The 22,344-nt window shown below is 41.9% G+C and overlaps 2 protein-coding genes across 3 annotated transcripts in view; one reads left to right on the forward strand and one right to left on the reverse strand.

Annotated features, from left to right (window-relative positions):
• The window catches only part of OSBPL3 (oxysterol binding protein like 3), a 206,624-nt gene that overhangs the window by 112,013 nt on the left and 72,267 nt on the right, over window positions 1–22,344 (forward strand). Inside the window, exon 2 of one of the 2 annotated variants that reach the window (XM_032642739.1) lies at window positions 2,508–2,747. In XM_032642739.1, coding sequence (XP_032498630.1) covers window positions 2,652–2,747 — 96 coding nt within the window. In that variant the 5' untranslated portion in view covers window positions 2,508–2,651. Of the gene's footprint in view, window positions 1–2,507; window positions 2,748–18,559; window positions 18,618–22,344 lie in introns of those variants that run through there. The other variant, XM_032642740.1, reaches the window with a different exon arrangement.
• LOC116759242 (alcohol dehydrogenase class-3-like) lies at window positions 16,504–17,942 on the reverse strand. The gene has a single exon (XM_032642745.1). It carries the CDS (start codon window positions 17,911–17,913, stop codon window positions 16,789–16,791), a length of 1,125 nt encoding a protein of 374 aa, XP_032498636.1. The 5' UTR covers window positions 17,914–17,942; the 3' UTR covers window positions 16,504–16,788.

The following is a 22,344-nucleotide window of genomic DNA, read 5'->3' on the forward strand; positions in this document are numbered from 1 at the left end:
GCATGACCAGCTCGTGCAGAATCCTCGGATTGGTTGGCATCAAGGTGAAGTTTTGAGCATCGTCCATCTTCCAGTTTCAACTGGCCTGGGGTCTCCGTGCTTGAGGTCAGCAGTTTTCATCTGGTGAGGGTCTGCTTCCTGCAGAAACAACTCAGGAATGTGTGTCAGGCCTTTATATCTTTCAAGGAGCCGGGAGTTCAGCGACTGCTGATTTATGGTCTAAATTGTTACCAGTTTCCGGTCACAGCAGCTATTCTTTGTTTCTACATCTTCACATTTCCTAATCACTAACTCTTGAGCCAGCCTTCTGATACTCAGGGGAGGCCTGGGAGACTAAGCTTTTCGGTATAAACAAGAGGCAGGCAGAGGACATGGGGAGTGGGGTCTGTCCTGAGAAGGCTCCATAGGCTCTTGCTTTGTCACTTGGATGCTCCTCACTGCTGAGGAGGGACAGCTGCAAAACAAGAAAGGGAATAAAGTTTTGGATAGAGAGGTTAATCATAAAGTCAGCAGAGAGACTCAGTTTCATAAAGGGGTCTCTGCCAATGCCCTGGTCCATTCCGTTCCCCACCAGAGATCCTCGCCATCTTGGAAATCCATACTGTGCTGTAGAGAGAATGCGGCATTGCCTCTTCAAAGCTGGCTTATGACGTGCTCCCTCCTGAGTCTTCCTAGTTCAGCTCCTGAGTTCTCTTAGGTCCCAAAGATGGGGCAGTAGCTGTTATCACCAGACCTGGCCATCAAGGCATGCTCATTTCCAGCACCAAGCTTAAAGGCCTGGGACCTAGCCTGGATTCAGTCTCTCGCCAGCTTCATGACTAGGCAACTGACTTAACTTCTCAGAAACTTGGCTTTTTCCTCTGTGAAATGCAGATAATACCCATCCCATCAGACTTTGATTAAATGAGACACTGTGTGTGGGAAATATATAGTGCTTGGCAGTAAGTAGTATGGACTCAACAAATGATCATTGATTTAATTACTGATATGCTAATAGATGGTATGGAAAATTCTGCTTTCCCCCATAGTTTTTGTCACATCATGTTATAGTTTTTTTTTTTATAAGATGTCTCCAGAAACCTTTGGTAGAACAAATTACCCACCTCTATCCCCCAAGAAACCAGAAAGGGATTTTTTTTTAATTAATTAGTAAAATGCATAACATAAAATTAACTTTTTAACCACTTTCAAGTGTACAATTCAGTGACATTTAGTACTTTCACAATGCTGTACAACCATCACCATTATCTAGTTCCAGAACATTTTAATCACCATTAAAGGAAACCCCATAGCTAGACTCCATTCCTCAAATCCCCCAGCCCCTGGCAACCACTAATTGGCCTTCTGTCTCTAATGGATTTGCCCACTCTGGATATTTCATATAAATAGAAACATACATTATGTGGGTTTTTTTGTGTCTGGCTTCTTTCATTTAGCACAATGTTTTCAAGGTTCATTTATGTTATAGCATGTATAACAGAAGTGAATAATAATCCACTGTGTGAATATGCTGTTTTAGTCTGTTTGGGCTGCTATAACAAAATATCACAGTCTGGGTGGCTTATAAGCAACAGAAATTTACTCCTCACAGTGCTGGAGGCTAGAAGTCCAAGATGAGTATGCCAGCATGGTCAGAGGGCCCTCTTCGGGTGGCAGGCTTATCACAGTACCCTCCCATGGTGGGAGGGGCCAGGAAGCTCTGGGGTCTCTTTCATAAGGGCAGTAACGCCATTCATGAGGGCTCTGTCCTCAGGACCTAACACCTCCCAAAGGCCCCACCTCCTAATACTATCTCATTGGGCATTAGGATTTCAACATATGAATCTGGGTGGAGGTGGCGGTTAAGGGGGAGGTGTAAACATCCAGACCATAGCATAGATACCATATGTAGTTTATCCATGCATCAGTGGATGGACATTTGGGTTGTTTCTACCTTTGACTGTTGTGAATAAATAGCATTGTGGTGAACATTCTTGTACAAGTTTTTGTTAGAATACTTGTTTTCAGTTCTTTCGGGTATATACCTTGGAGTGGAGTTGCTGAATCATACGATAATTCTATGTTTAACTTTTTAAAAACTGCCAAACTGTTTTCAACTTCGGCTACACCATTTTGCATTCCTAGCGGCAATACCTAAAGGTTGCAGTTTCTTCCAACACTTGTCATTTTTCAGTTTTTTGATTGTATCTATCACGGTTGGTATGAAGTGGTATCTTGTGGTTTGGGATGGTTTTTATAGTACAGATTTTGTATGTGTCTGGACTCAAGTTTTCTTACTCACGTTCTTAAGCCTATTACATTGCAAAGTTACACGAAAAACCGCCTATACGTAATTTCCAATAAGAGATAGGTATAATGCGTCTTTTCTTTCACAGCCCCTGATGTGAGTAACCATCGTGGCCCTGTAATCTGTAGTGTAGATAAACCACTTGTGGGCAATCAGTGCTAATTATAGATGATATCTGATGCCTTGTACCTTCTCTCTAATTCTTTCCTTTTTGTTTTAGGGATTTCCTCTGGGTCATCCAAAATGCTTTTAAAACATATTGGATAAAAGCTGAGCCACCTGCTTGTGTTGGAGTGCCATATACTCTGTGCTCCACTGTCTTCTATGGCATTTTGACTACATCAAGGCCAAGGACCTGCCGTTCATGATGAGTGATGAGAAGAGCCTTGGGGTGTCCCCCAAATTGGCCTCACCTTCAAGGAGCACAAGTAGTTGCTCTTCCAAGCAGGGAAGTCGACAGGTAAAGTTTAATGCAAATATTAAGATGCAAATTTAAATCAAGAAGTTTGCAGATTAAAATCTGTACATTTACTTGGGAACTCCTACTTCTCAGTTTAAGAGCATTTGCTTTTAGTCATATCTTAATTATCTAAGAAGAGTAAATTTTAGATAATTTTAATAATGCAGCTCGAGAGCCTACTGGATGGGAAGAAATATATTTGTCTCTTCGGATTATTTTACTCAATCGCTGTAACTGTCCTCCGACACAGATATTGATATTCCTGTTTTCTCTGTGAGGAAGCTGAGTCAGACCAACTGAGTTATCTGCCCAAGGACAGACACATAGCTAGTCCATTAAGTGGCAGAAACAAGAAACCAAAGCTCATTCTGTTTGAGTCCAGAGCCCACACTTTCCTTTATACCCTACTAACCAAAACAAAAAAGCTGACAATCACTTTTTCAGTGATTATAATATCCTCACACCCTCTTCTTCCTTCACTTTACCAAACTTTTTATGACAGCTTCCAACCACAGAATGCCCCGTTATAACTTTGGGTCTCACCTGCTTTACTTCTTTAACGGGCAAGGGAAGCAAGTCAACAGAGAAGTGGTCAAAAGGAATCAAGTAGGAAGAAGAAGGAAGTGAAACAAAGGACTGAATAATTAACTCCGAAATAACTCTCAGCTAATTATATGTTGCTCCTTGATTTCCTTTCTAAAAAAATCTCTGTTAGCAGAATTTGCTGGTTTTAGATCCATGGCAGTAAATGCACATTAGTTTTTATAATTCTTTAACCTTCAGTTAAGTCAAAAGAGAGTGGGCTGCCCAAAAGCTGTGGGTTTACAACCGAAGTGGTCTCGGAGCCTTTTCAGTGTCCGCTGGCTGTGCTGGCATTGCCTTTACTCCATGGGACGCACTGGCCTAAATTGGCTCTGAGTCCTTGGTTCCAGATTGGAAGCAACAGTCAAGCAGCCTCCCACCTCAGGCAAGTCCACACATTTATGACGCATCACCACGGGTCTTCCGCTTCCAACGTTGCCTGGGACAGGGAGCTTGCCACCTCTCAATACTGTTTCATGGTAGAATCTATAATTCTAGACAAATTAGATTTTGCCATAGGGGCGTTTGGGGACCTCTCCAAGATCTCCCCTGAGGGGTTGGGAAGAACAATTTTTTCATCACTGTTATCACTTCCTTCTGGGATTAAAAAAAAATGACTAAGGTTACTCCTTGGCTAACGTATCGTGGCTCCGTGGGGGTTCTAGTTTCATGAGGGTAGCTAATCTCACCCACTTTGTCAGCTTTCCACGGGGGTGTTTCTCTCCCTAAGCCAAAAATCTGGTTGGGATTAGAGCCGAGTATGTGATCTTCCCCCAGTCCTTTGCACTTAGTAGCACCTATTGCCATGTCCTCCTTGGATAAAGGGAGAACACATGATTCATTCAAACAGCCAGTGCTTATAATACCACAGCAACTGGAGCAGTGCAATGAATGAAATTCTAGGACTGAATACCACAGAAACTTTTTTTTTGATGTGTTATTTGAAGTTGATTGAGTTGGTTTTCACAGAGCTTTTATTTTTGAGGTTACATCATAAAGAGTAAGAGGAATGTGCTTGAGGCCTCACCTGTTTTCTGACTTAGAATGGGTTGGTCACTCAGCCGTTCATTCGTCAATTGGTCATCTTTTATATTTAGGATCTCTCACTTTAATTTGCATGTAATGTTGCCTTATACACATAAACACTTATTTTCCCTCTGTGCCAGAGAAGATGGAAACTTTAATAAGTTCATTCCAGCTTTAGCCTGAGTCTAGTTATAAAGCCAACTTTAACTTTCAGGAACCATTTTCTTATTCAATCTACTTTCCCATCCTTCTGTCAAAGAAAGGTGTTCGGTCGCAGGACTGGCTCAGCTTTTCCCTCTGTGTTGTCTACCTCGGCAGTCCATGTCCATCCCATATCACACACTGTCCCAAGACTGTCTTTTAGTTTCTGAACATGCCACAGAGGTACAGGGACCTTGGAAGTTCTTACTTCATGGCTCTTAGGGAACACAGCCATATCCAGGGGTCTCTTGGATGCTAAATGTAGCGACCATGCTGTGTTTCCAGTGACTTTGCTGGAAGGTACAAGTTCACCATTTAAAACTTCAAGATTTATATGATTTATTTAATTTGAGGAATGTTCAAATATAACCAATGAAGATAATCTGTGCAAAAACCTACTTGTTTTTAAAGCTCCAGATTAAAGTCATTTTTAGGTTCATTCCATCTGGAGGAGGTAAGTCTGATGTTAAGTTTATTGGCCATCTTCCTTAATGCTAGTTTTTCTCACATACTTTGGAATTATAGTGTAGGGCCCCATCTTGAGCCTGCTTTCCCTGTGTCCTTTCTCTGCACTCACCTGTGATTTTCTATGACCTACTTCCTACCTCTGATGACCCCAGCCCAGAGCCAAGTCTGATATTTGCAGCTGGGGCCTCTGTTCCACATCAACCAGGAGTATATAAGAGCCACCACCAGGCCAGCGTGCAGCATGGCCAGGTCCTGGTTGTGAGACTGTCTGCATCCCACCATCAATCTGGATAGGCAGATTTTTAAAGCCTCCTTTCATCATGGTGTGGGGCTTCCCCCTCCACATTCTCTGATTTCCAGCAATAAGCTAGCTCAGATCCCAGCCTTTTCCTGGGGATATTTGTAGCTTTATTAGCCCACTGAAGTAGGACTCCTAGATGCCTCTGTCTGCAGTATCCTTTGCATTTCTATTTTGTGTCTTATCCATGAGATTGAATCTTGTTTTGTTTTGTTTTTTTCCAAATCACACAGACATATCAAAAAAAAAACCCTACATGTTTATATTTTTATATATTTTTGCTGTTTGGAGCTTGTGAGGTGACAGGGAAGGGGCACTAAATGCATAAACTTACGGTACAACCTTGGCTGAAAGACTTGGTCTTCTGGAGTCATTTTCGTTTAAATTCTCATCCACCATTGCCAGGTGACATTGGTTCTCTGTACTCTAGCCACACTGGCTTTCTTTCACTTCCTCGCACTGATTTGCCCTTGTCCTTGTTTCTTGAACTGAACTTGAACTTGTTTTTCCTATCCCAGAGCCTCCTCATGTAAATCTCTAGAAGCCCTCATTTATGTGTGGATACTCCTCTTTCCAAATATCTGTGTTAGAAGAGCTTGCTTCCTTAATGGACAAAATGATGAGACCTGGGGGTTAAGTGTGATCTGTGTTTTTCATTTCTACAAATTGAACCTAAGACAAAGTTTACACCTTACAGCCTTGAAAACCCAAGAAGGGTGCTGTCATCTTTTTACTTAAATACTAGGGCTTTTGAAATTTTAAATATACTATGCCTCATTTTGTCAATGTGAAAACAGCCTTTAAATATAATTTTATCAAGATAATTTTAGGAGGAAGGTATGCCTAGTGATTAGAGCTTGAACTCTCCAACCTTGCTTCCACTCAATAATTCTGTAACCTTAAACTCTCTAAGCCTCAGTTTTCTCATCAATAAAATTGGAATAATAATAGTTCTTTTCTCATACGATTATTGTGAGGATTAGAATTAAAGCATTTAATGTAGGGTCAGACTCATAGTAGGTGCTGAGTTAATATTAATGTTTATTTTTATTATTATAGTTAACATTAATTTGAATTTCATTCCTATATGTGGAAAACCTAAATTTTCATAGTGAGTAGGTCTACTTTGTGCCCCCAGAAACTTTGGCAGGCATCATACATGTACCTACCCATACCTTGTTAGTGTTGTACAAAAGTCCACAGAACTATACAATGCATATATGAATGTATACTTTAAAATGTATCTTACTTTATACATATTAATAAAGTACTTTTAGGGAAGAATGTAACAGAATGTTTAATATATGAAATACATTTGATATCTTGAACATAGGACATAACCTGTACCAAAAGCAAGTGGAAAAAGTGTTAAATTCGTTTATTTATTTGTTTGTTTGTTTGTTTATTTTGTTGTGTGAGATCTTAGCTGCCTCTTGCATCTCCTTAGTTGTGGCATGCGGGCTCCTTAGATGTGGCTCACTGGCTCCTTAGTTGCGGCACATGGGCTCCTTAGTTGTGACATACAAACTCTTAGTTGCAGAATGCATGTGGGATCTAGTTCCCTGACCACGGATTGAACCCGGACCCCCTGCATTGGGGGTGTGGAGTCTTATCCACTGCACCACCAGGGAAGTCCCAGGCATTAAATTCTTATCCCATTCTGTTCTGCTGGGTTTTGTCCTCTCATGAGTGTCCTTGTATGTCCTTTCCCCATGCATTCACCTATCTATTGGTAGTAGCTGCTTAGAGCATTGTGTTGAGAAGGATTCTGCAGTTGAGTCTGGGTTCAGTGGGAAAGAGTGCCATGTTTTCAGTAACGGCTCATGGGCATACACAGGGTGAGTGACAGCATGGGTGCCACATTTGTCACCCCTTAGTGATATTAGAGGGTTGAAATAAAGAGAAAGCTGCTACAGTCTTTATATTCTGCTGTTGGAGGAACTTCTGGCAAGTGAAGTTCACCTCAGTTCTCCATTTTCTACTTCCTTTGCAGGGACGTCGTGAGAGAAAATATAGTATTTTCACTGGCTAAAAGCCATTGAAGCTCATTGGAGAAAGGTCCTCTGTAAATTTAAGAAACAATTGCTGATGAGCTCCCTTTACTTTGGCAAATTCTGGAGCCAGAAGTGAGATGTCCTTGTTTCAAGAACACTGATACTCTGCACAAGAAGTAGATCTCTTTGAAATAGACCATCCTTTAGATATAGCACCTTTACTGGATAGGCATCTATTCTGCTTGCAGGAAATCTCCAACTAAAGGAACCCAGCTTACCCAGAGAATAGGTTGTTGGTCCCTTCTGACTGTCTTCATCACACCCCCATTCCTTGTAGTGTTCTAAGTCAGTCTTTGCTTCACTTTTCTTCCCCATCCCAGGCTTTGGCTCAGCTATCCCCTTTAGCTAGATTAAATCATATGAAACTGTTCTGCCCTTTTGAGTTTTGCGCTTTTCTTGAAAAGAATCTTCATTTATTGCTTTAGCCCTTTAAAAATAATTTTTATAAAAAATAATATATGCTCTCTGTAGATCATTTCCAACATACGTGCAGTCTATGTGAATTGCAATACTTTAGTTTTAAGTGGCTGCTTGATAGGTCAAGTAAAGTGAAGCTGAGAATGACCGTTGGTTGTGGAGGTCACTGGTGACATTGCCGAGTGGTTTCCTTGGAGTGGTGGGCATGAAAGTCTGGTTTGAGTCCGTTCATGAGAAAATAAGAACAGAGGAAGAGGGTACCCCAGTTCTGCCAGGCACCAGACAGGAGTTGAGAGAGGCCTTCACAAATGTTCTGTTTGGGAACCTTCAGTTTGGCTAATGCCATGCCTAACACAGCCCTGTTCTCTCCTCTCTTTTGATTAATTCATTGGTTTGAAAGAGTGTGTGGTTCTTTGAGTCCTGGGTCCTATTTACACATCCCTTGAGCTCTCATGGCACTGGCACGGGGCTTTGCACATGACAGATGCAAATTACTGGGCTGAGTTTGCTGCACTCCAGCAGCAAATGTCCCTCTATCGAGGGCAGGTTGAAATGCATGGGCAGGTACATGTGGAGAATGAGAGCAAAAAGCCACAAATTCCCCAGCTCCCTCACTCTGGTGACAGGCATATGAGGAGTTCAAAAAATGAACAAAGACCTCTCCATTTGAGTTTTTCCTGGAAAATGATGAAATCCCTAAATACTTTCTAAACCTGGGGTCTCCAGACAAACTGCTCTGTTGGAAAGTATGGAACAGAAGTAATGACTGTCTTCGTTTTAACTGACCTGTATTCACACTGGCTCTGCTTTTTGCTAGCTGGACGACCTTGCCATGTTGTAGAAAACCTCTTAGTCTTGGTTCTTCAGCTGTGAAATGTAGATAATTTTGCTTCCTTTTGCAAACTAAATGAAATAATAAATACAGAGTACCTGGGCTGCACATGGTAGACATTCGGTTAAGTGTGAATGAAATGAATGAATGAATAAGCATATGGTTGCTAGGTAGAAAGACTGCAATTCACAAAGCTCTATACATATATTAAGTAGGTTAAGGGATGTCTAAGTGGGAGAGAGAATTGCTGTTTCAATACCTGTAAAATATGAGTAATTTCCTCTTGTCTTTTTCCCACTGCCCCTTACATTTCCTTCCTAGAACTTTCAAAGTAACACATTTCAGAAGCCAGATTGTGCTAGAGACGAATGAATAGGTTTTGCCTTTTTTGAAAGAGTTCTATATGCCCTAATTTTTATTTCTTCAACCAATATCCATTGAGAACCTATTAGTAAGAGACCATGAGCAGGGAGATGTGACGCTACTAAGGACAGGACAGCTGAACACATCACTACAAATAAGAAATCAACTTTGATTGGGAAGACTGTGGATTGTAAAGAGAGCATGGCTTCCGTTCTTTTTTTTAATGTGCTGTGTAAGTCAGAAATCTGGAACTGAATCCTTCCAAAATAATTAACGAGTGCTTCTCTCATTACTTCAGGGGATTTGAAATGGAGAGATCTATTGCTATGTAAGTCTCCATACAATTATGCAATTTATTCTTGTCACCCTCTTGTCCCTGGGGCAATCTGAGGTGGCCTTTGAGTTCTCCCAGGGTCACCTGATGAGAATTTATTTATGCAGGCTCTTAGATTATGCTGTACTCCAGGGAGCCCAGGGTGGCTGGGCTTGCTGCCAGAACCCATAAGACACAGGAGTTGAATGGGAGAGAATTTGCCAGAAAGAGTGAATTAAAGCTATAATGTTCAGGTGTTTATAATTTCAGCTCTCTGGGTATTGAAAATATGTAGTTCCATTTATTTCTTTTAATTCATTGTGTCTTTAGACACTGAGATTTACCAGCTGCCTTTTGTAAGTATGGGCTGAATAAACACCACAATAAAGACCCGTCAGGGAAGAGTGGCTTGGGAATGGCATGACTGTGTCACATTGTTCTGTGACGGTCACAGAAAATAAAAGGCAACGAGCATGAAGTTGCTTGAGAGCCAGATAGGCTGAGTTTAAATCTTGGGCTGTTTATAAGCTGTTTGACCTTGAGCAGGGTCCTTAATCCCCCTGTGCCTTGTGTCACATAAGGTTGTGACAGTTGCTTCAGTTAGAAGAGAGCCAGCATGTAGTGTTATGTAAGTGTTTGACACATAAGCCATTCACCTTCGAGAAGCAGGAGTCCCAGGAGCCCTCAAGCAGTACCACATGGTGACTGCTTCCCTGTTTCATCCTTTCAGCTGCGAGGCTGGTGGCACTATGCAGAGGCAGACGGCTTGGCTTCTGTCTAGGCTGCTCTGAAAAGAGTCAGCAAGGGACTCTAGAAGTTAACAAGCATCTGATAGCACCTTTGCAGCTCATAAGATCCTCTCCTACTCTCCTTTGGAGTCTCAAAACAATCCAACGAGGTCTGTATTTTTTCTACACTTTAGAAAGAAAACAGGGCCCAATTAACTGCCGGTTTAGAGTCACACAGCTAAGAAGTGGTAGAGGGTCAGGCAACTATCTATTTGAAGAACACTAGGTTTCTTTAGATGCTAGAAAGTTTCTTTAGAAGTTAATTCAAGTTCCACGTGCCCTATGTACAAATGATTGTTGTTTAAACACACCTCCAGAAGCCAACACTCTGTGAATGCAGGGGCAAGAGTAACACAGATGAGGGAAGCAGCCATAAGGATCCCCCAGGTCTGTTTGTCCAGAGCTGTTATTTTTCTCGTGGCCCCAACAGAGAAAAATAATTAACTATATAGTTCCATCTTAGTTTTTCAGACCCCCACCCCCGCTTTCTGAGCCTTTTATTTCTCCTTACTGCCTACCTTTTGGTCACACCTATGGTTGTGACATTATGCACTGAAAGTAGGAAGGGCAAAGACCCAGCACTCAATTCTCAATATATTTCTACTCTGAGTAAGTCTTGTAAAGAAAAAAACAAACATTTGATACAGGAAGAAATGAAAACTTCAGCTAAAATGATGTATTTGAATTGTCAGGGTTTGCTTGTCACTTTGCATGTCTACAAATGACAGCTGCCTTCCACACCCTGAAGGGCACAAGAAACCAAACTCTTAAAACACTTCCGGAAGTTACTGATCCATCCAAACTGTTCTGCAATTCCAGAATAACACACATAGCAAATATATTTTGGTGGGTTTTAGAAACACTAGTTTGATAGAAACTACATGGATACCTTAAGAGAATCAGCGTATTTATTCACGGTTGGCATTGGCCATAGTGCAGGATACAGGAAGGCAGAACCGATTCAGATGCTTTTGTTGAGAGCACAGCTTACTAGCTTTGCAGTTACTAGATGTTTTTCTAGGAGCTATAGATGGAAATGTGAACCAAAGGGACTCAACAGTTCTTTCCCAGGGAGGGGAAAGTCTGAGTCTACTTCAGTGATTTGATGCTATTAAAATATTGATACTAAAGGCCGAGAAGTGACAGTGTAAGTAGGACCTAGGCAAAACAGGAGAGTTCCCTGGAATAATCTGACATCTCCCTAAGGTCCTCTACACCCTGGCCCTACCATCGAGTCCAGCTGTGTCTCCCTCTGCACGTCTACACAAGCTCCCACCACAACCAAAATCACCTCCTCTCTATTCTCACTCCAGATGAGTCGATTTCCTGGCAGTCTCTGGCCTAGTGGTCCCTCTTGCCCTGTGTAGTAGGCTGAATGGTCCCCCCACCCCCAAAGACATATCTGCATCCTAGTCCTTGGAACCTGTGAAGGTTACCTTATTTGGTAAAAGATGTAATTAATTTAAGAATCTTGAGATGAGGAGAACGTCCTGGATTATCCGGGTCAGCCCCAAGTTCAGTGACCAGTGTCCTTATAAGAAACACACAGAGAGAAGACAGACACGGAGGAGAAGGTGATGTGTGTGAAGACGGAGGCAGAGATCTGGGTGATGGGAATACAAGCCAAGGAACGCCAAGGCCACCAGAAACCGGAAGGGGCAAGGAACGCTATTATAGACCGAATGTTTGTGTCTGTGCCCGCCCCACCCCAGTTCATAGGTTGAAGCCCTGACCCCCAATATGATGACATTTAGAGGTGGGGCCTCTGGGGGATAGTTAGGTTCAGATGAGGTCATGAGGGTGGTGCCTTCATCCTGGGATGAATGCCCTTATGAGAAGAGGACAGACGACAGAGCTTCTTGCTCTTAGGCGTGGAGGAAGAGCAGACAGCGGGAAGGCAGCTGTTCACAGGTCAGGGAGCGGGTTCTCACCAGGAACCGAATCTACCAGCACCTTTATCTTGGACTACCCTCCCAGTCTGTGGTATTTGTTATAGCAACCCAAGTTGAGACAAACACATTCTCCCTTAGAGTCTCTGGAGGGAGCATAGCTCTGCTAACGCCTTAATTTTGGACTTCTGGCTTCCAGAACTGTTAGAGGATAAATTTCTGTTGCTTTAAGTCACCAGCGCTGTGGTAATTTGTCAGGGTAGCCTCAGAAGCCCTGCTTCTCACACTGTGTCAGTTTTTCTTCATATCCCAGTTCAAGTCATTTCGCTAAGGTGGATCCAGCCCTATGTGAGATTGTGCCTACCCTGGAACAGGAGTCTGTAGCAGGTTTATGTGAGACTCGCATCCGGCATTTACAAGTTTTCAACCGTGTGGTGTCTCTATTTTTAATGTACATTAACTGTTTGAAGGCCAGCATTTGGTTTCACATCTTTGCATCTCCAGTACGTATATGGTGCTAAGCCTTAGACCTTTGAGTTAGAGACTACCCTGTTAAATAGAAGCTCAGTTATAACTAGAATATAACCTACATAACACAAAAGCCATTTCTTTTTTGATTCATGAGGCTCTCCGGGATCTTAATCTGTTGCTAGGTTCTCATGATGAGAACCAGGTATTCTTATAGAGAGGTGAAAGAAAGTCACTGATGATTTGGATCAGGGATAAGAATGTTTATTTTTTATTTTTTATTTTTTTTGCGGTACACAGGCCTCTCACTGTTGCAGCCTCTCCCGTCGTGGAGCACAGGCTCCGGACGCGCAGGCTCAGCGGCCACGGCTCACGGGCCCAGCCGCTCCGCGGCATGTGGAATCCTCCCGGACCTGGGCACGAACCCGTGTGCCCTGCATCGGCAGGTGGACTCTCAACCACTGCGCCACCAGGGGAGCCCAATACTACTCATTTTTAATTTGTTTTTGGGGAGATTTTATCAGCCAATATTTTCTTTTCTTTTATTTCATTTTATTTATTTTTATTTTAACATGAGATCTATCTTGACAAATTTTTAAGTGCACAATACAATAGTATTGTTAACTGTTGGCACAATGTCGTAAGCAAATCTCTAGAACTTACCTCGCATAACTGAGACTTTATACCCAGTTAAGAGACATGAGGTTATGATACAAGATTTAGAAGGGATCTCAAGCTCATTTACCCTGACCTCCTTCCTAGTCTAGGAATCCCTCTGCAGCACCTATGCCAGCCTCTGACAGAGTTCCCCAGTGACTAGGGAACGTACTCTTTCATAGCCCTTGTCGTTTCTGTTATTTTTCATAGCACTGACTATTATCAGACAATCATCCTTTATGCAGAGGTGGAATCCAGGGCCTTATAATTCTCACCCGTTGGCCCTGGTTTTACCCTCAGAGCCTACTGAGTCAAATCCCAGTTCTTCAAGGCAGGCTGGTCTCCTAGAGCGTGGCTGCTTGGAGTGGTTCTGTGGTCCAGCAAAAGCAGCGGCCTCACCTGTGCAGGTGCAGAAGCCCAGGCCTCGCCCCAGCCCTACGAACCTGAACTCTGTGTTTTGACAAAATCTTCAGTGATTGGTACGTTACAGTTGAGAAGCACTGCGTTAGATTGCACATCCACCCCACCCCCACTCTATTCTTTTCATTTTTCTTTCTCTCAGGTTTGTTCGTGTTCAAAAACTGTTAGTTGAGGAAGAAACAATTGACAAGAAGCAACAACTCCAAGTGTCAGTGATTGAAATATAAGTCCAGAATTGGTCTGACGTCAGTTAAAGCTATCGTTATATTAACTGGAAATCTGTTGGCAAGCATTTCCGTGTGTTCCTGATACAGTCATAAAAGATGATATTGATGATCCTGAGGCTTTAGAAGATTACACAAGCTTTTAAAGTCATGTTAAATTGTGTTCCGTGTGATTGAATGCTGGGGATTGCCTTGTGATTTTTAAAAACCTGATAAACAGACTAAATAATAATCAGAACAGCCCACTTTCCAGTCATGGCAGACAGAGGCAACCACAGAACTTCCTTTCACAACACTCTTCAGCTGCAGGAAGAATTTAAAGTTTTAAATCGTTTTCTATTTCTGACATCACTGTAAGGGCAGTGACCGAGAACCCAGCATTTGAAAGGTGCAGAGGAGTTGTATGCTGTGGAAACAGCTGTACTGGAGGGAAGTGCTTTCAGTTTGTGCACTCAGCAATATGGAAATGAACTTTGCCAGCTCATGAGCATGAATAAATCCTTAGTTGCCTTTCCCACCGCAAAGCAGCTTTCTATATTTAGCACTTTTAGATGTTCAGTGAAACAGACTGAATTTAATGCCAGATGACAGTGCCAGACTGTCTTCAGTTAAACTCAAGCAAAGACCTTTAGAAGCCGCTTCCCCCTACCCTGTCCTGTTTCTCTCTCCACCTGATATTCATGGGGAGCTTTAAGCCTGACGCCCCCAGGGCAGATATCAGCCCAGCTGTGTTGGGCTAAGTCAGCAGGGCCTGATCTCCCCTGGGCCCAGGTCCACCTGCACTGTGTTTCTCAGGGCGCTCAGCTCAGGGTGCATGTCCTCTTCCTGGGTCACTGGTATGTGAAGCATAGTAGAAGCCACTTCCTGCCACCCGGTGCCTTTAGACGAGAGAAAGTGACATCTCTGCTTTTTTCTGTCCTGAGTACCAGTTCACTGCAATCCAGCACATATTATTAAAGTCCCTGACCCCAAGGGCTCTGTGAGGCCCTTTTTTATAGCCTCTTGCTCCTCAGACTTATTCGTTCAGCAAATATTTATTTAGGGCACCTATGTCACAGGTAGTGAGGTGATAAGAAATCAGCCTCAGTCTCTGTCCTCACGGTACCCACCTTCTAGCTAGGGAGACAGAGAGTGCAAGTGAGGTCTGCAAGTGCTGAGGAGGGAGAGAATTTCTGCCCCGAGGAGGAGGTGGTGTCGGGCCAAGTGAGAATTCACCAGGCTGAGAAGTAGGTGGGGCAGATGTTCCAGATGTAAGACAGCGAATGAGCAAAGACTTGGCAGCATTAAAATGCACAGGCTGATTTCCCGCCCCAGTTCAGGGGGATGCAGGATGGGAGACGTGGCAGCTGTGCTCAGGATCCCAGCCTTGCTTGTCTCTATCTATAGGGCAGGGCTTCTTGACTCCTTCAGATGGCTTCTGATCTTGGACTTAGCCACCTCCGTCCCCCTGCCCCATGGCATTTACTCTTTGTTCATCATCAGAATGTACATATTTAAATTACAGTAGAATATACAATGTGCTGTAATATGTAGCAGAATGATTGAAAATATAGATTTTGTAGTCAGGTGACTTTATAGCATGGGGAAGTTACCTATTCTCTCTTCCTTGGTTTCCACATTCCAAAAATACTGGTTTCCAGGAAGACTGAGAGGGGATGAAAGTTAAGGGAGGAGTATTTTTATGGAAGTGAAACTATTTTGTATGTTATTGAAATGGTGGATATGTGACATTATGCATTTGGCAAAGCTCATAGAACTGTATACCACAAAGAGTGACTCCCTAGTGTAAACTATGGACTTTAGTTAATAATGATGTATCATATTGGTTCATCTATTTTTTAAAAAATGTGCCACATCAGTGCAAGATGTTAATAACAGAAAACTGTGTGTGGCGAGAGAGGAAGTGTATGGAACTTTTCGTAATTTCAATTTTCCTATAAACCTAAAAGTGCTCTAAAAATAGTCTATTAGTTTTAAAAATGTAAAAAAAAAATGAAGGTGCAATAAAGACATTTAAAAAATATACTAATAAATCCAACCTTGCAAGATTGTGAAAAGATTAAGTGCAACAATGTACACATGGTGTTTAGAACACTTCCTGATAGATGATAAGTAGTAACATTATTAATAATGTTAGCTATTGTAATTGCTTCATTAGTTTGGTCAACATATTTATTCATATCTACCATGGATCATTTTTTTCCCCTCCAGTTTTATTGAGATATAATTGACATACAGCACTGTGTAAGTTTAAGGTGTACAGCATAATGATTTGACTTATATACGTCATGAAATTACCATCACAATAAGTTTAGTGAACATCCATCATCTCAGGTAGATTCAAAATTAGAGAAATAGAAACAAATTTTTTCTTCCATGTGATGAGAACTCTTAAGATTTATTCTTTTTTTAAAAAATTTATTTATTTTACTTATTATTTATTTTTGGCTGTGTTGTGTCTTCGTTGCTGCACGAGGGTTTTCTCTAGTTGCGGCGAGCAGGGGCTACTCTTCATTGCCGTGAGCAGGCCTCTCACTGCGGTGGCTTCTCTTGTTGCGGAGCACGGGCTCTAGGTGCACGGGCTTCAGTAGCTGTGGCTCGTGGGCTCTAGAGCGCAGGCTCAGTAGTTATGGTGCACGGGCTTAGTTGCTCCGCGGCATGTGGGATCTTCCCAGACCAGGGTTCGAACCCATGTCCCCTGCATTGGCAGGCAGATTCTCAACCACTGAGCCACCAGGGAAGCCCAGGATTGATTCTTTTTTTTTTTTTTGCAGAAATTCCTTTTATTATGTTAAAAATATTCCTTAATGAGCCAGCACTTATTTATGTGAAGAAGAGTCCAGAAAACAGACTTATGACAGTATTAGCCTTGTCCTTGATTAGACATTTATGAATTTATACACAAAACATTATTCCCCAGAGTCAGTTGATGAAGGTCTAAGAAGCTGTGAACTTGAAAGAGCCCCTTCCTGCTTGTCTGGCTGCTCCAATCAGACCACAAGACTTAGTTACAAGGATGGAAGAATTTTTCTCTTTTGAATTTAAAGCTTTACAACAGTTTGGATGTTCTTTCCTGCATGCGTCAGTTCAAAGGCTTTGTTAATTTGGTCAAAAGGCAAATTGTGAGTCACAAATTCATCAATCTTTATTTTTTTGGACATATATTCGGACACCAACTTTGGGACGCGTTCTATACTCTTCCATCCTCCAAAGGCAGTGCCTTTCCACGTGCGGCCTGTTACCAGCAGGAATGGACGAGTGGTAACTTCTTCACCTGAGGCAGCTACTCCAACCACCACGCTGACACCCCAGCCTTTGTGGCAGGCCTCCAGCGCTGCTCTCATGACTGTCAGGTTACCAGTACACTCAAAGGAACAGTCCACTCCCCCATCAGTCATCTCAACAAGCACTTCCTGGATAGGTTTACTGAAGTCCTGGGGGTTAGTACACTCAGAGGCCCCGAACTCCTTAGCCTTTGTGAATTTATCTTTATTGATGTCCACACCAATGATCCGGGTTGCACCAGCCACCTTACAGCCCATGATAACTGCCAATCCAACTCCTCCCAGGCCAAAGACGGCACAAGTAGAGCCAGGCTCCACCTTGGCAGTGTTCACAGCAGCACCATAACCAGTTGAAATGCCACAACCCAGAAGGCAGACTTTATCCAAAGGGGCTAAAGGATCAATTTTAGCAACAGAGATATCAGCCACAACTGTGTATTCGGAAAATGTGCTGGTTCCCGTGTAATGTAAAATTGTCTTTCCTTTACAAGTAAATCTGCTAGTGCCATCTGGCGTGAATCCTTTCCCTTGAGTGACTCTTACCTTCTGGCAAAGGTTCGTTTTAGGATTTAGACAGAATTTGCACTCTCCACACTGTGGGGTGTAAAGTGGGATGACAGTATCACCTGCCTTCAGCTTAGTAACTCCTTCACCAACACTTTCCACAATTCCAGCACCTTCATGTCCCAAGATCACTGGAAAACTCCCTTCAGGATCAGCCCCACTCAGGGTATAGGCGTCAGTGTGGCAAACTGCAGTGGCAATAGTCTTAATTCGAACTTCATGAGCCTTTGGGGGTGCCACCTCTATCTCCTCTATGGAGAGAGGCTTTCTAGCCTCCCAGGCAACTGCAGCCTTGCATTTGATAACCTGGCTCGCCATCTCCTCGGATTCCAGTCAGCGCGAAGTGAGGACTCGGGAGGGGCCCCACCGCAATGAAAGATCCCAGGATTTATTCTTAACCACTTTCATATACTATGCACTATTAAGTAGTGAACAAGACAGAAAAGGTTCCTGCTTTCATGGGGCTAGAAAGTATTCAATCATTTTCTCTTTTTGTTGTTTATATTTTTGTATTTATATATTGTTTCAATCTACCCCACTGGATAGTGTTTCCTGAGGCACTATTCTTTTGTGTTTTGAATGGCAGCCTGCCTAGAAGTGTGGATACATTTTAATATCTCCTTGTTGACCAACCACCCAGTGCCATTTACTTGGTTTGAGACCTTAATCTATGTTCTTTGTTTGAGACCCCAACAATTAATATAAACCCAGGAGAATTATTTTCTTTCTTACTATATACTCAGTTCTTTGCTGGGGTTCTAAACAACTTAAAAAGATGGCCCCTACAACTGTTTGGGGACAGAAGAGCAAAGCACTGGGGATAAAAATGGAAAAAAAATTTATAAAATCCTAAACTACCTGGTAATGGACAGCAATACTACTATCATTTACAGGAATACATGATTGATGTCGTTTGGGTAACTTAGGAATTTCATGGAAAGAGAAAACTGAACTAAAATCTTGAAGCGTTTGTACGGGTGGAAAAGAACAAGAGAAGGTTCTGGGAGCTTGGAAAAATACAGGTAAACCACAGCAGTGAAAATGACAAATATTATGTTGTATTCATTTTTACACTGCATGGAGAGTAGGACCTAGTGAGGTCCCATAAATGATTGTAGAAGTGGGGAGTCTTGGGAAATCAGGTTTGATGAGATCGGCGGGTGGTGGCGGGGAAGCAGAGGAGAAGGGACATGGAAGATACACATTTTGAAGATGAAACTAACAGGACTGACTTATAATAATCAAGCCCTTACAGTTTCAAAGTGATTTCACTATATTGTGTCCTGGTCTGGCATTCCTTCTCACAGAATTGGTGTCGGGATCAGCAGTGGCTCTTAACTCCATCATACCAATGTCCCCTTTTTATGACCAGTATTTCAGTGAAGGCTTTACTCTCCTCAAATGAAATTCATTATTAATTTAATATAATTGCCCACATAATTTTGAAAATATCAACATAACACTTTACTGTGAATAAAGGAAACTTCAGAGAAGTGGTTAAAGTATACATTATAATATGTAAAAGCCCAGACATGACTATACCAGAAGACATAATGAAGTGGTCAGATACACCTATATGTGGGGTGACGGCTACTAATGCAGACCCATAGAGATGTGTTAATAACTCACATACCGCAAGTGGCACGGGCTTCAGTGACACGATTCTGCAAAATGGTGGGTGACTCTTGCTAAAGTCCCAAACAGGAGGAAGTACAATCTTATCTCAATTATTCAGTAGTTGCATTCCCAAGAATTCAGAGTGTGTTAAAAACCATGCAAAAGTACTTTGGTAAGTACATGAAACAGAGTTAAGTTCTGTGCTTGAATAATTATAAATGGGTTTCACCTATGAAGATGTCTCTTGGCACTTTGGAAAATCTTGCGGATGTGGGACAACTTCTTTATTGTGCAAGACTGAGACATTTCAGGACATCTAACATTCCTGGTCCCCAGCCATTAGATGCCAGAGACTAACCCCCCACCCCATCACTGTGACAACTAAAAGTGCCCCCAAGGTTTCACAGCCTGAGAGAAGAGTACCCACTAAGAACCACTGGCTGGATGCTGGCTCTTAGGTTTCAGCCTCATGACTCAAGTACGGTGACAGATAAGGAAGTTGGGAGGGGGAGGATTTGGATGTTGAGCCAGAAAAGGAGTTGGCTGCAGTGCTTTCTTCCTCAGTCAAGGAGAGCCTTCACTTTCTTAAATTCTTCAAATCTGGCTCTTCCAACCTCGTAGGAGTTTCAAGTTCTGAGCCCAGATAGAAGATAAAGTGAGGGAAAAAAGATGATATTTCATAGTAATAAGTGCAAACCCTGTTTGACTTATGTACCTTAAGAGCCAAGAAACCCAGTCTAATCCCCTGCTCTCCACGTTGGCTCATTGGTAGGCATATACTGTGTCTCAAGAGTTCAGGAGAAATCTAGTTCTAACACGAATCCTTGAGACATTTTTGAGATTTCAGCCTTGTTATCCTTTAAACTATCGGTGTGATCTCATTCCATTTGTTTTTCAGTTTTGTAAAGTATGCAATAACGTCTAATCCCTCTTGGCATTTGCATTTTTCACAATTGAATGTCTTCAGCAGATGTGCACGATGGTCTAGTATTAGCACTCTGCCTGTTGCCTTTTGCTTGGGAGTCTTAAACAAATGAAAAGGGCTTGATTTTCTTAGAGTACTTTTTAGAAGATTTCAAGCATTAGATTTTCATTTAACAGTGATAACACACATACACCTTCTTTCACGAGTGTGAATGTGCTGTATTTGATTTGTAAATAGTCATTTAGCCCAAAGATACTGGGCATACTTCAAATGCAAGCCAGTGAATGATATTCCAAGAACATAAATCTGTTTGCAGCCTTATTCCAGGACCAAGTTTATCCATTTGTCAATCAGATGCATACTATTCACAGGATAACAGGTTAGGCACATTGAGGAAATCAGAAGTGAACAGACACTTTAGAGCCTCAAGGTGTCTATTATCCAGTGCAGGGATGATAAAACCTCACATATACAATCATAAGCAGAAGGTGAGACAAAATACTGATGGAGTCTCTGGGATGAAATAGTACTTTCCTCTGAAGAAGTCTTCCTGGAGGAGGTGAAATTTTTAACTTGATGATTTTAATGATTCATTAAAATCTTGACAAGCAAGACACTTTTTGAGGACTGGTTTTTTTGAGCTGAAATAAATGTGAGCAGAACTTTTGTGTGTGTGTGGCTTCCCATCACTTAATATTATGCGTTCTCCATTTATTGTCTGGATGTAATTAAGTGACTGAATAATTGGTAATAATTGCTACAAAGAATCTCGTTTGACATTTTTACCTTTTTGAAAAAGTCCTCTAATTTAGGAGCTGAATCTAAGCTTTGGTTTTTCCATTGAAGAATTCAACTTTTACAACTCCAGATTTCAACCAGTGCTATGTTTAAGAACTCTGGGATGTACCTTAAGCCTTATTGAGAGTAAGGTGCAATCAGACATAAGGCAGATCTGTCAGGATGGTTATACAAAGTGTTCAGCCACTAAGGTAGGAAAATGGACTTGCTACTAGGTGTTTTCCATATATTGAACTTGAGGACAACACAGACACCGAGCCAGAGCACCCAGGACTCTCTGTGGTTTCATGCCCTCCCCATTAGACCGTCTGCTGCCTGGGACTTGGGTCTAATTGCTTCTGCTCCCAGGTTATTAAGGTCCATCTCCCAGCCCCTCTGGCCTCTGCCTGTACCACTTACTGCAGGCTGGAGATTTGACTAAGAGCAAGTTACTCAACATGAAATTTGGCCCAGATGACATGTTTGTCTCTTGAGATATCCGCACCCCAGTTTTCGTTGTAGCATTATCTGCAGTAGCCACAACATGGAAACAATCCAAGTGCCCATTGGATGAGTGAATGGATAAAGAAAATGTAAGATGTATATGTATCCCCTGGAAATGTAAGATTCCATATATTCCATATATATACATAATGGAATATTATTCAGCCATAAAAAAAGAAATCCTGCCTTTTGTGACAACATGGATGGATCTTGAGGATATTATGCTAAGTGGAACAAATCAGACAGAGAAAGATAAATACTGTATGTTCTCACTTATATTCAGAATCTAAAGAAGGCAAACTCATAGAAGGAGAGAGTAGAATGGTGGCTACCAGGGGCAGAAGGTGGGGGAAATGGAGAGAATGTTGGTCGAATGGTACAAATTCCCAGCTGTAAGATGAATAAGCTCTGGGGATCTAATGTATAGCATGGTGACTATAATTAACAATGTTATATACTTGAAAGCTGGTAAGAGAGTAGATCTTAAATGTTATCATCCCACACACAAAAATAGTATATTCTGTGAGGGAATAGAGGTGTATCAAATCATCACATTGTACATCTTAAACTTACGTATGTTATTTGCCAGTAGTATCTCAGTAAACCCGAGGAGGGGAAAGACATGTTTGTCAAAACGTAATTATCCTGTGTTGGAAAAGTTTTCTCTCTGATCTGGATGGTAGGTATAGGTATATAAATTCTTCAAGTTACAGTCTTAAGATTTGCGCATTTCATGTATGTTCTATCCCAACAAAAAATGTAAAAATAGTAATAAATAAAAACCAGCTGAAGTGTTGTCAGTTTTGGTCTATCCGGGGGTAATTTTGCAATGGTATGTGCATTTTCAAGCATTTAAAAATAAATTTTTAGTGTTTTTCTTTAGTATTCCTTTTAAAATTCTTTTCTAGTCAATTACTTGAAATAAC

This window comes from Phocoena sinus, chromosome 9 (genome assembly GCF_008692025.1).
Source record: "Phocoena sinus isolate mPhoSin1 chromosome 9, mPhoSin1.pri, whole genome shotgun sequence".
Taxonomy (NCBI): domain Eukaryota; kingdom Metazoa; phylum Chordata; class Mammalia; order Artiodactyla; family Phocoenidae; genus Phocoena; species Phocoena sinus.